The sequence below is a fragment of the Nipponia nippon genome, unplaced genomic scaffold (assembly GCF_047370975.1).
Source record: "Nipponia nippon isolate SJK-2023a ecotype South Korea unplaced genomic scaffold, ASM4737097v1 scaffold_1, whole genome shotgun sequence".
Taxonomy (NCBI): Eukaryota; Metazoa; Chordata; class Aves; order Pelecaniformes; family Threskiornithidae; genus Nipponia; species Nipponia nippon.
In genome coordinates, this window is record NW_028262290.1 from 24,197,229 (window position 1) to 24,210,101 (window position 12,873).

General features: G+C 36.8%; 1 protein-coding gene across 7 annotated transcripts in view; it reads right to left on the reverse strand.

The window, feature by feature from the left end:
• The window catches only part of VPS13B (vacuolar protein sorting 13 homolog B), a 483,190-nt gene that overhangs the window by 366,211 nt on the left and 104,106 nt on the right, over positions 1–12,873 (reverse strand). For all 7 annotated transcript variants that reach the window (XM_087749030.1, XM_087749012.1, XM_087749022.1 and 4 more), the window contains exon 17: positions 8,975–9,159. In XM_087749030.1, the coding sequence (XP_087605156.1) occupies positions 8,975–9,159 (185 nt within the window). The remainder of the gene's footprint in view (positions 1–8,974; positions 9,160–12,873) is intronic.

Here is a 12,873-nt window from a genome sequence, read left to right on the forward strand (position 1 = left end):
CAGACAGGGATTCTTATACCAAACTGTAATTGGATGCAGAAATTTAATAGCCAACAAATTATTTTAATGCACATACAGGGCATTCACCTGAACAGTACCTCAGTTTTACAATTTAAGTAAATTATCTGCTATTATTTGTTTACTGGGGGAAACGGTTTGTTTTATGTTCACTCTAAAGGTGGCATTTTGAAACAGCACTACAGAATGTGATAGCACATATTTAAGATTTTTAAACAGCAACTACTGAAGGCTGAGAAATGAAACTCGTGAACAAAAATCTTATAACAGGCAGTTTTAGAAGCCCACAACAGCTTTCTTTACATTTTAAGATGAAAGGAGGTCCCATGAAACCATAAATAGAAAAGATTATACAATTAGTAGACAAATTATTGATCATTTGTTTGTGTTGTATCACCTGTACGCATTTTCATTTACCTCTCAGAATATCTCACTATATAAACTGATCTAATATCCTACAAAGTAGGATTCTTTAATCTGAAGGGGAAGAGTAGAGATACTGACTTCGGAAATTTCCACAACTGTCAAACCACCACAGAGTGATGGTGTGAGCTGGAAGTATTCGACGTCATGCACTAGTATACTTACTAATCAGACAACTGTGACTGAGTTTGTATGTACTGATAGCACCAAAGCTCAGGTTAAATCTAGTTGTCATAAGAATTAGAGCAGGAAACAGATTCCAGAGGCACAATCGCTGAGTTTTAGCACTAGCTAGGACTCCTCAGTTATGATTTTGCTTTAATGTTTAAAAAGGTAAAAAACAGCAGTAGTATATTTGACATATTAGCAGCCTTCCAGTATGTATGAGAAGGTTGTGATGAAGACGCAGCTAGGCTCTTCACAGTGGTGCACAGTAGGAGGATGAAAGACAATGGTCATATATTGAAACAAGAAAGGTTCTGCCTGGATAGGAGGAAAAGCTCTCTCACTATGAGAACAGTCAAGCAGTGGTACAGGTTGCACAGAGAGGCAGGGCGTTCTTACCCTTGGAGATTTTCAAGGCCTGACCGCATAAAGCCCTAAGGAACTTGGTCTGATCCCATAACTGATGGTGACTCTAGCAGAAGATGGGAATAGACACCTCCTGCAGTCCCTTCCAACTCAAATTTTCTGACGACGCTATTATTTTTTGCCAGGGGCAAAGGAATAGTTTCCTTTTGCTCTTCCGAAAAGCACTGTTCAGCAAACGGTAGCATGACTGGGGTCAATACTTCTGTTGCAGGACCTCTGCATGCACCTTTTTCTTAAACACAGGCACCAAAAAAACATTATGGCCTTCTCACTCATGCTTTATTCTTCTATCAGCAACCACTGATGGCTTCCTGGTTCACTCTAAATTTGACAACTCCTCTGGATCCTCCCCCAAAAAAAGAATCTTTCCTTCTGTTATCTCTGAAGCTTTCTTTTGTGTCTGCTCTGAGCTCTTCTCAGAAATTTTCCAGTTCCTATTATGCAGCAGGTTCATGACTTATGTTCTTCCCAGTCTTCTTGTCATAACACTGAATTCCAGTAGCTTAAGTCTCAATGTGCTCTATTGCTCTTCGAAAAGAAGCCACCACCTCAGCCTCCCCATAGAGTTTTTCACCTGATGCAGTACATGGCAGCTAGACCAAGGCAAAAAGGCAGCCTACCTCCCTGCTGTCCAAACACACCTTTCTTAATAGAACAAGAAATAACATAAAGCTAACAGCTGAACAAACAAAACAGGTGCTCTCAGTCACAGCTTCCATTGCTATTTGTGCAAATAAACTACAGGCTCTGGAGGAAGGGTGCTATTTATAGCTCTAAGCTTAGGTGTCTTGTTTTTGGTAGCCCACCAACATACCCAACAAAAGTTCGCTGTTAATTTCAACATGCACATTGAACTGAGCTCTCCTGCAATTCTGAAACACAATTCAACTTAAGAAGCTTATAGACATTTATGTATATCTACAGATTTCCTGTATATATGTATTCCTGTCACAACCTATTGATTTTTTTTAGCTTTTCTTTTTCTCCTTGACTGTGCTGTTGACACTATGTATACACTCACTTTCACCACAACAGACATTTAAAAAGTCCAAGTGGATTTTTAAGTACATTAGATTCTTTAGCATGACGTTACAGATCAGAGTTAAGCTTGTATGAATGCCTTAAGCATGCCTACCACCGTTCTTTCATCAGAATGCTGTATTTTTCAATTTCAAAGCTTATTAGTGTATATTAATTAGATAGGAAAAAATGAAAAGGCAATTATAATTACTGGTTTGCATGCATACTGCACATGTTAGTTCCTCATTTCAGGACACTACAGAATCATTGCTTCAGGCAGAGGATTTATTAGGAAGATACTCAACAAGCTAAACCCCACTAATTACATATTAAAGTGATAAAATGTCCCACCTATCCCATGTTCAGTGTAAGTCAGTTCATGACTTAAGAATATCACTGAAAATGTGTATAATCTTTTTCCTCTTTCTGTAGACAACTATATTAAGCTCAAGTAATTAAGAACAAATTGTGCTTAGGTTGCTTATCCACACTCTGTTTCCATCTGAAATTAGAGCTGATAATCTACCAGACTTTCACAGAAACATACAACATATAAAAATACTATTTACGCATTGCATTCAGAAGCCTACGTGAAAGATGAGGACACATGGGTACAATCACCCATGCAAGACAGTAAACTGTTTATACTGTGCAAGTTTCATATAGCTGTATCCTGCCACTCCCAAGCAATTACTTAAGAGAATACACTCTTACACTTTTATTTCAAAACAGAAAGTTTAAATCATACTCCTCCAAATGAATGCCAAAACTGGACACATTATGTGGAACGAACAGAGATTAAATGCCACTATGTTGCAAGGAAGTGATCAGAGCTTAACAACCTGCACTACCACTAAAACTTCAAAATGTTGGGCTTTTGCTGGGTTTTGTGTTTTGGGGTTTGGTGGCAGGGGAGCAGGTAAGAGGAAAAAAGTAGTTTTAAAAACAGGGGTATTAGAAAGGCAAGTCACTTATTTCAGTCTTTTTCCTAAGTGGTTAAAAGAACTATGCAGCAGCTCCACAACCCTTTTTTATATGTACACCTGGGAAGAATACTGAATCCTGTTACTTTCCTTAGTGTTACCCTGATGTGGTTTAGACCAGATGTTTAAATGTTACAGTATGTACATTTTCTTCTCTTCTTCCAAGGCAAAAGCAAAATAAGAGGAATATTTGACTTCACTCCACAAGAGACCTATTTAATAGTTTGGCGGTTATGTAAGTAAAGGTAGCTTGGCTAAGTCAATGTTGACGACATACAGAACGACATGATCCTAATGAGTTGGAAAATATTGGCTCTCATGAGATTCAACCAGATGCTACTGCGCTGAGAAAGCTACTGTATTATTGAATTTCATTTTTATGAGGTAAAATTTATTATTCAACCATTAAGGTATCCCACATGAAATCTTGCATAAAATAGTTTTACAGTTACTTTCTGGAAAGTAGATTTTATTTTAACTTTAAGACATCATTTACATGAGGGATCCAAATGCCTATTTGATCACCTTCAATAGAGAAATGTAAGGTCTGCAAGCAATTTTCCCAAAAATACCAGATTAATGGAACAGAACTGTCAACAAAATAATGAACTACCTGAATAGGACAAGGAAAAAGTGGTAGCAAGTTCCAGTTTTCCAGAGTAAACTAAAGCCATGTGTGACTATGTATATGTTTTCTTGGCAGGCTGAAATGGTTAGAAACCTAGTGCTTCAGGTACCTACTAACAAATAATGAAAAAATACACAGTAAAATTACTCCATAGGATTAATTATGCCCAACCTTTGAAAGATCTTAACTGGCACCGTTTTCCTAAAATTTTGGTATTTTGTACACTTATTTCTGTAAAAAAAAAAAGTATAATACTTTTACAATTATTATTATATTAACATCAATACATCTACTTGCAAAAATGTAGAAAGCATGATGCATTTCAGATACATGTTTGTTTCCACATTTACAGTAGATGAAATGCAAAACCAGGATGTTTTACAAGCATGTGCAAGCATAGAACTAACATATTATTTAACTGACATGTAACATACTGTTGTGCTTGTATACCAAAAGGATTATAAAATAAAAACCAAAACACAAACATAAATTTCCAGAGAGCTATGTGTGGGTTGAAGACTGCTTTTGTTCTTTTTTTCTATTTTAGATATAATGCGTTATCAAAAAGTTAATAATGCCTTTTTCTTGACCCATGAAAAAGAGCAAACAGTTGTTTGCAGCTGTTTTATTTATCCATTTCTTACTTTGCATTTTGTCACTTTGTATTCCCATCTACTATTTTAAATTTTCTATTCTTTTTGTTCTTGCATAACTGCTATTTTAGGCAGTATGAATCCTTCTTCTACTTTTTAACAGTAAAGCCTATCCATTCAAGTAGTAAGCTTCATTGTTTATATTTATCTCAAATTTTTTAATTGTCTTGGCTTCTCTGAACCATAAAAATACCAGTTCACATTTGAAAAGAACCTTTGCCAAGCAGGTATTTAAAACTATGGATTACAAAAGTGCTAAGGTGTCACTGCAATTAAGGCAGTCAGGTGCTTTCAGAAATCCCATTAAGCCATTACCTGTATCTTTAAATTCCAAATCAGTTATAATTAAAAATCTGCTCTTAGCAGAATTAAATAGTCTCAAGCTAAGGAAGGTATAATATTTAAACATAGTTACAATAAATATCTAGTGTAAAAACCATATATCCTTCTTGAAATACTCATTTTGCCTGTTCTCCACAAGTTCTGAGCTCAATCAGCTAGTCACAGTACCGTACACATCATCTTACCGGTAGTTTTAGGATAACAGACCTTACTAATACGTATGACAAATACACTTCATTCTTAAATTTTGTCAGAAACCAAACACACACAACTTGCTTTTGAGACTTCAAAACTTACTTTTTTCAGCCAGCTTGCCTTTGGACAAATTCATCAGAAGAGAAACTCTCTGACTATCTGATGAAGACAGCAAGTCTAACAACCAACAAACTATGAAATACTTGAGGAAAGTCTTTTTTTCCTAGTAGAAAAAGGTTGCTGAAGAGCAGCAGGAGGACGGTAAGTGGGGGACACAGGAGCATTAATCTTCAAGCAATTTTCCCTTCCTGGTATTCCATGAATCTATTCCCAACAAGAATTTGTACAGGAAAGAGCTTGAGAGTTTGTTCTGAATCCCTACATCACCTTCAGCCCAAATTAGTTTTGAAGGAAGTTTTGGAGCAGAAAAACATTTCTGCTCCAGATGAAACCGTAGGACAGAACCACAGATCCTAGCTATAAATTCTGTTCCTATGTTTGTGGAAATACACAGTGCAGAGCTTCTTTTTTAAACTACATCCAGAGAAAGTCTTTCAGCAGTTACCCAGCAGACAGGTTCCCAAAGAAGCCTTCACGCCTTGTGAGATTCTCCATGGCATGTCAAAGGGCCAGTAGTCATGTGCTATTCTCTGATGTTCTCTCCTCCTCCTGCAACTCATGTATCTGTAGTACTTGTCTTCCTATTAAGTTTTGGCTTTCTTAACTTTTACTACTTTTCTACTCTTTCTACCTGCATCTCCTTGATTTGTTTTCCCCTGCATCTCTCCTCCCTTTTTATTAGCTGATCCTCTTTCTCCCTTTTTCCTTCCTTTCTTTTTCCCCGTAATTCATCTGTTGTTCTTTCCCTACAGCATGTTTTATCCCATATTGTAAGCACAGTTTCAGTGATGCAGTTTTAAAACTGGAGGAGATGGCTGTGTTGGAAAAAGCATACAACTAGGGATCATAATTCCTGCTAAAAGAGACCTATGCTGAGAGGATACAAAGGCTTGTGGTATCCCTTCTGAGTTCAAGTAATGCTGAATCAATATGTTATCGAGGCACATCACTCACAAAAAGCACCTGGCACAAAGCCTCAATAAAGACATAAGTTCAGCAACAACTGTTTCAGCCCAATAACTCTCTTCAGTCACCACACAAGAAGTGGTAATACAGACATAGGCCGTTGAGAAAGATGTAGGCTATGTAAATAAATGGCAAACACATTTTAGCCTAGCTATGTGCAAGTAGTAAACTATAGAAGAAAAATGTGAAGTCTCAGTATATTTTCAAAACTGACAGAACAGATCTGGAAGGGTAACGCATAACTAGAACATTTCTATAGGTGGGCACAGTTTGTTCACAAAGGACAAAAAAGCATGACAATGTACTGTGTATCAAGATTGTGTAAAATCCTGTGACCCAGACTGTAGGCAAGCAGATTTGTTGGAAACCTCTGGATAACAGCAGACCACTAAAAATAGGAAGACAAACTAAATAGGCCCTTTCTTTTTTTGAGAATAATGTCATGTCTGGGCAGGGCTTTTTTGTTTATTTTTCACAGGGGGAGAAGAATCTATATACAGACATGGCTGTTTGTCCTGCTATATTCCCAATTAGTTAGAAAGATGGCTTTTAGAAGTTTGAAAATGTAAAGGTAGAAAATAATTTGGGCAACAGTACACATGAAAGACATAGTTTATGATTCTTGTAACAGCAAAATGAAAGCAATGAATTTCAAGAAAGAGATCGCCTGGGAAATAAGATAAAGTGAAGGTAAGGAGATCTTTAATCATATTGTTACTTTTTCCTGCAAGAACACTACAATTTCATAGAAACAAAATCAGAAAAAGCCAAGGAACAAAGGGAAAGAGCTGTAGAAGAAAAAGCAAATGTGTTTATACTTGCATTATTTGTACAAAATTAATCAAAGAAACAATTAATCCACAACACTACAAGGATGGAAAACTACTTTTCTACTACTTCTGTGCATAGTTAAAATGAGCTGTGATCAGATGGAAAACGCTGAATGGAACACTACTGACAAAAAAGCTGTTACTTCCATGAGATGTTAGGTTATACAATAAAAGCTTATCTGTACACCCACAAAGATGCTCAGAGAGATAATGGCAAGAGGGGGAGCCCAAGTAACACCCTGCCAGGCTACTCCCAGGCCCACCACAGGAGCCATCAGCCCATCAAAGGCCGATCTGCACAAGCCCAGAGGAGCACAGGGGCATGCAATAGCAGGCAGGAATCCAAATCAAGGACCCCCAGGGAACATTCATCAGCTGTTGTCTTACGTTGGAGAAACTAAGCCAAATGTTAGTAAAAGAATATCAGTGATTAACAGATGTGCCTTGTTTACTGAAAAGTTCCTTATTGACATTATCCTCAGTTACTTCACAAAAAAAAAAAAAAAAACACACCACCAAGAAAAAAAACAACAAGAAAAGCTGAAATTCCAACTTCCCTGTCCGGTCAGGTTTTTTTTGAAGCTTACACACATACATGTTCCTGTTAAAGTAGGTGGAAGCTGACACTAAGTACAAGGATGATTTTCAAAAAGGCATGATACTAGATTTTACACAAAGGTATTCAAAAAAAAGGTAGTAGACTTACAGAATCAACCAAGCCAACAATTAGGGCAAAAGGGTAGACAGCAATCATTTCATAGCCTTGAACTCAAAGCTGCCTTCATCTAGTTAACGTGAAGTACAACTACAGAAGTATAAAATTTACCAGGTCAAGCGTTAAGCCATGAACAAGAGAAGACCAAAACAAGTGTACTATACTGTTCATTTACTTTAAGTACTTAAAATGTGTGCTCCAGATTTCTATTCTGCAGATACGTTGTTAGCACGGTTGTATCACAGTTCATTGAACTGAGGGTCTGAAATGTGTTAAATGATGGAACACGTTGGTTTGGAACTGTGCAAACCCTAAGACCATCTGAAATGATCAAATGACTGTATTCTCACATTTCTCTGAGGTGTGGATTGTAAATGTGCTATCTTCAGAAGTACCAGTACTTGAAAATAAAACCTCACAATCTCATCCTTAGGTGACCCACACAGAATCAAGGAATGAAGAGAATCAGTGACTTTTGGGAAAGAAGGAAAAACTAAGCACTTAAAACAGTTATTCTAAGGGTTATGCACCTGAAAATACAACAGTTCTTTTGCACCACCAGATCAACACAGATTTAACTTTAAAAACCAACAGGACTGAAAAAGGAAAATAAGACTGAGAAAAATAGGGCTGATAAAGACTTCCAGTGGTAGTCTAATCCACCATTCTGCTTCAAGTCATTATTTACTACATCTGAATCATTCTCCTAACACATTCTCCAAGACTGGTAATGATGGAGATTCCAAAAGATCTCATTTATTCTTGTTATGTGTTTATATACAACAGAAAAACAATCATGGGTCTAAACAACAGTGGGTCTAAATTATTCTAGCCTGCATAGAAATATAAATTAAAAAATACATTATCTTCTTCTGGATGACCTTTATGCACTTGAAGATTGTGGTCTCCTCTGTAAGGTGGTCAAAATCCTTTATTTAATCCCAAAATCCATGGGTGTTTTGTAAAAGGATGACAGGTAGCCAATTTCATTATTTGTATCATCACCACTGAGACTTGCATATCTTCAGCAATTTCACAACAGTTAAGTAATATTTATTTATGAAACTGGTTAAGAAACATCTGCAGACCTTTAAAAATATTCAATGTATGCCATTGATTAATAAAGCCCTTAATAATGCAGTATTTTTTATTTCCTCCAACGGCTTCACCTCTGAATGATCTTAAGTTACAACACTGCACCATATAAAGTAGCAAGGGTGGATGTTTCAGATGAGGGAAGCATGGAAAAATTATCCTGTATGGGAAAATTAAATGCATCCAGAAATTGGTGCCAAGGAGTGAAGCTTGGTGGCTTAGCTTACATCCTGGATTTTAAGCATAAGCTATAAATACCCATATACACACAAAAAACATTCTGTCTGTTAACAGTGTAAGTAAAAACCTGGATTTAAAGGATATAGTTGTAGGCACATTCACTAGCAGTGCTCTGTACCATAATAAATACTTAACCAAAAGCATCACATATTTACCTGAAGTTTGGAAAACCTCATTCAGTAAAGCTTCATTTACCACCACCGAACTCACATTTCCAACAGGATGACACCAGCTCTGATAAATAGTCTGAAGCAGAAGGGTTTGAGCTCTAGTTGCTTGAACTGTCAAATTAGGAAGCTCAAATATGCATTCTGTTAGCGGGACATGAGCTCGCTTGGTCCTGTTTAAAATATTAAGAGGAAAGAAAAGGAAAATCATTACTTTGGTGCATAAAAATCACAATTTAAAAACTTAATCACAGAATACCAGACTATAAGCAGTTAGTTTGTAAGGCTGGTGCTGTGTGCCTGTTAAATTTCTTCTTGTAAGAGGTGATTCTACTTATACTAAAATTCACCCTAAATAGGACTTCTGTTACATGATCTAACTTTAAATCTCCCTCCAAAACATGAGAGGAAAAATCATACATTTTCATCTAATTATCTCTTGGTTTTAAAGTATTTAATAAAAACAATTCCAAGTGCTCCCACCAAAATAAGAGCCACTCATAAAATTGTGAAGTTATTAAAAAACACAGAAGAAATCTGTTCAAAAAATCGAATTTTCTGAAAAATTTTTATTTAAAACCTTACAGTGAATCACTAAATAAGATATGTCCAGTGATCCAAAACACATACAGACAATAACCATACAACAAAATAGAAACAAAAAGCCCCACATTCCATATTTCTTCTTATATGCCATATTTGGCTGACATAGAGCTTAAGTGATTCTAATATTTTTCGATGCCTTTTACCTTATAATCGGTGAGGAGAAATAGGCAGGGACAGGCATTGGGAGGGTAGTGCAAGGTACAGGACATTCTATTTGGAAATAAATTCTTCTGTGACAATAGAGTCCACTGTCAACAAGAAGGCTCTACCACAACTATAGCAAAGTCAGTAAGTTACTTTTTCTTCCTAATATATACACTGTTATCTGAAATTAAGCAACAGACTGATTTGCTACGTTCAACAAAAACTACAAAAGTTCTTTAATAGTCTCATTTTGGAGCCTTTTCCTGCAGCATATTTACAACATTATTATTCTTGCCCTAATCACCTCCTGCTCCATAACTGAAACGTACTTTTTGTACTATTTAGCATTATTTTCTCTAGAGTCCCCAATCTATAATCACTGATGCACAGATTAGCTCATTCTCATTCTGGAGAATATCCTCCATTAGAAGATTGTAGGGACAAGCCTAAAGTCACATGAAAATTAACAATATTAGGTTAATGTTCCATTGGGAATCAGAACGTCAAATGAGGGAAAGCTGCTGCAGCTGCTCACACAATTCCTTAGCCCAAGAAAAAAGCATCCTTTACAAAAACGTTCAAGGGGTTGAAAGTATAAAGACATTCTCTTGCAGACACTGAATGGCTCTTTAGATCTGCCAAATCAAAGCCTTCCAAGGAACAATACATTGCGTCTCCTATCTGGCTCCACAAGAAAATGCTTGCAGCCTTATGACCTAACATACATGAAATCATATGAGTAGTAGACACTCTGCAGGAGGCTCCATGAATTCAGAAACAGGTCGTTCCTGATGCTCAGACTCTAAAATCTGTAGCAGCATGAAGTGACACAAAATTCTGGCAATAAGAAGTAGACTTCTTTGCACATTCTGCACCTGATTAGGAGAATGGCCCTTCACCAAGAAAACTGAAGAAAGAAGCACATCATCACTTCTCAGACCCATGATCATTATCATCTAGATGAAGAACCAGAATAGCAAAATACTCTGCTGCTAACACTTTTGGCCCATAAACTGCAGATAAGGCCTGTGTGACATATGAAGCATCGTCTGGAAACAAGCATTCTGAACATCAGAAGACATGTATCAACTACCATGTTGACATGGTGATACAGCCAAAGGTAATGTCATCACTTTGAATTTGGACTTGCACATACAAGCATTCACCTGAAGTCACAAACAGATCTCCTCCCTTGATTCCTCATCAATACCAGGGAACAGCTAAATGAAAAGCATTTTCTCTGGAACAAGAGGAATTAATCTCATGAAGTGTTAGATACCTACAGTATAAACAAACATCCGTATCTAAGATGGCTGTATAGATCCTTTTAAGGTAAAAGGAGAGAAAACAGCACTTACATACGTAACAGAGATCTGTTCATTCTAGGTCTGAGGATTAAATGAACTGCTTTCTGCAGGTCACTATTTCTGCCCACTGCCTATAAAGGCAGATTAAGATAATAATCTCAGCTGTGGATGTCTACCCCATAGATCAATGTTTCATAGATAAAGCCCATGCACAAAAGTCAATTCCATTGCTCCTCACTAAAATTAAAAACAAGGGAATAAAAGAAAAATTGATTTCTATGAAAGAAGATACTCATGAAAGATTGTCAGAAAATGGATGTAAATACAGATGGAGGACAAAAAAACAAATAAAAACAGATGTTGTAGCCTTCTGTAATAGTAATCAGTATTCTTTAGACCAAGGTTTTTCAACCTCATAAAGCTTGGAATCAGGATTACCTGTCTCAAAAATGTTGAGAAGAAGGGGGGAGGAAACCAGCAACAAGACTGCCTCTGAGCTGCAACTCATTTGAAGCTAATGACACAACTGTGCTGCCAGCTTCAAATGCCATTTGCAGAAAAAATATGGATGAAGGAAAAACATTTCATGATTATATGGGAGAACTCAGCCTTGTGTCTGGTAGTAGAAACTTCTTTCAGAATGGAAAAAAAAAAGAGGCAGTCTATTGTTGGAGTGAAACTATCAGTCTTTGAAGTCTGGAGCTACCATATTTTGGATCAGTACAGTCTTCATTGCTAGGAAAATCAAAACTCATTAGAGGCCTTTTCAGAAGAGATGTTATATTAGCCTTGCTTATTTCTTTTCTTTATAGCAGTCCCTGACACCAAACAGTGAGAAAACAACAAGAAAAATTACATTTGCCCTGTTTGGGGGAACTAAGCATCTCCTACCTGCCTTTTCTTCTGACAGCCATGTAAAGATCTTTCTAGAGTACATGGGCAGACCACTTGCTGGCCTCACTGCCCGAGATCACTACTCTATCAACTGCAGCACAGTAGGTCACCAAAGGGGCAAGAAATATCTGTACGAAACTCCTGAAGCTCTTACTGTCTCTCAGTTTGAAGTTCAAACACAACACACACCTTTCCTGAAAACGTTCTTCTCCCAAAAAGTACAAATACCACACGTGGCCATCTGAGAAAAGAATGCATCCAAACACATTTGGAATCTGTTTAGCCATTTAAAAAAAAGTTCTTGTCTACACTTCAAAAAATTAAGCTAGTTAGAAAATTAGAACTACTTTAAGGAGAGACAAAACAAAAGCTGAAAATACTACTAGTATTAAATAGGGACATAGGGAAAGATGCTGCCTGGTTAAAAAAACTAAAGAAAAACACTGACTCAGACAGCCAAAAGGAACTAACAGCCTGAAACATATTCTGACAATTTCTACCACACAACACGTGTGAGAGGACACATGAAGATCACTCTCTTGTGGACACAATTAGATAAAACATATCTCCCATTTCAGCTCCTCAGATAAACATACATTCCTCTATGTAAATATACACATATCCATATAGTCGCTAGAAGAAAAGCTCTGGGTTCCATGAAAAGCACAGGTGAAGACTGCAACACTGTGGCCTTTTCCAATGCTGGTCCCAAGTTTGAATTTGAACTTGCTTTCCTAGCATTTCCTAGAGTGTAAGTCCAAGCTCCGTAATTTATCAATGTAAGCAGAAAAGGTGTGCATAACTACAGGAGTATATAAGGTGATTCTGTACTTAGGAAAGTCCATCCCTGTATTGTGCTATATGCACAATAAAAACATTAATTTAAAACTCAAGATTAAACAGACAGCACAAACCATTTACTTTTATGTAGAATTG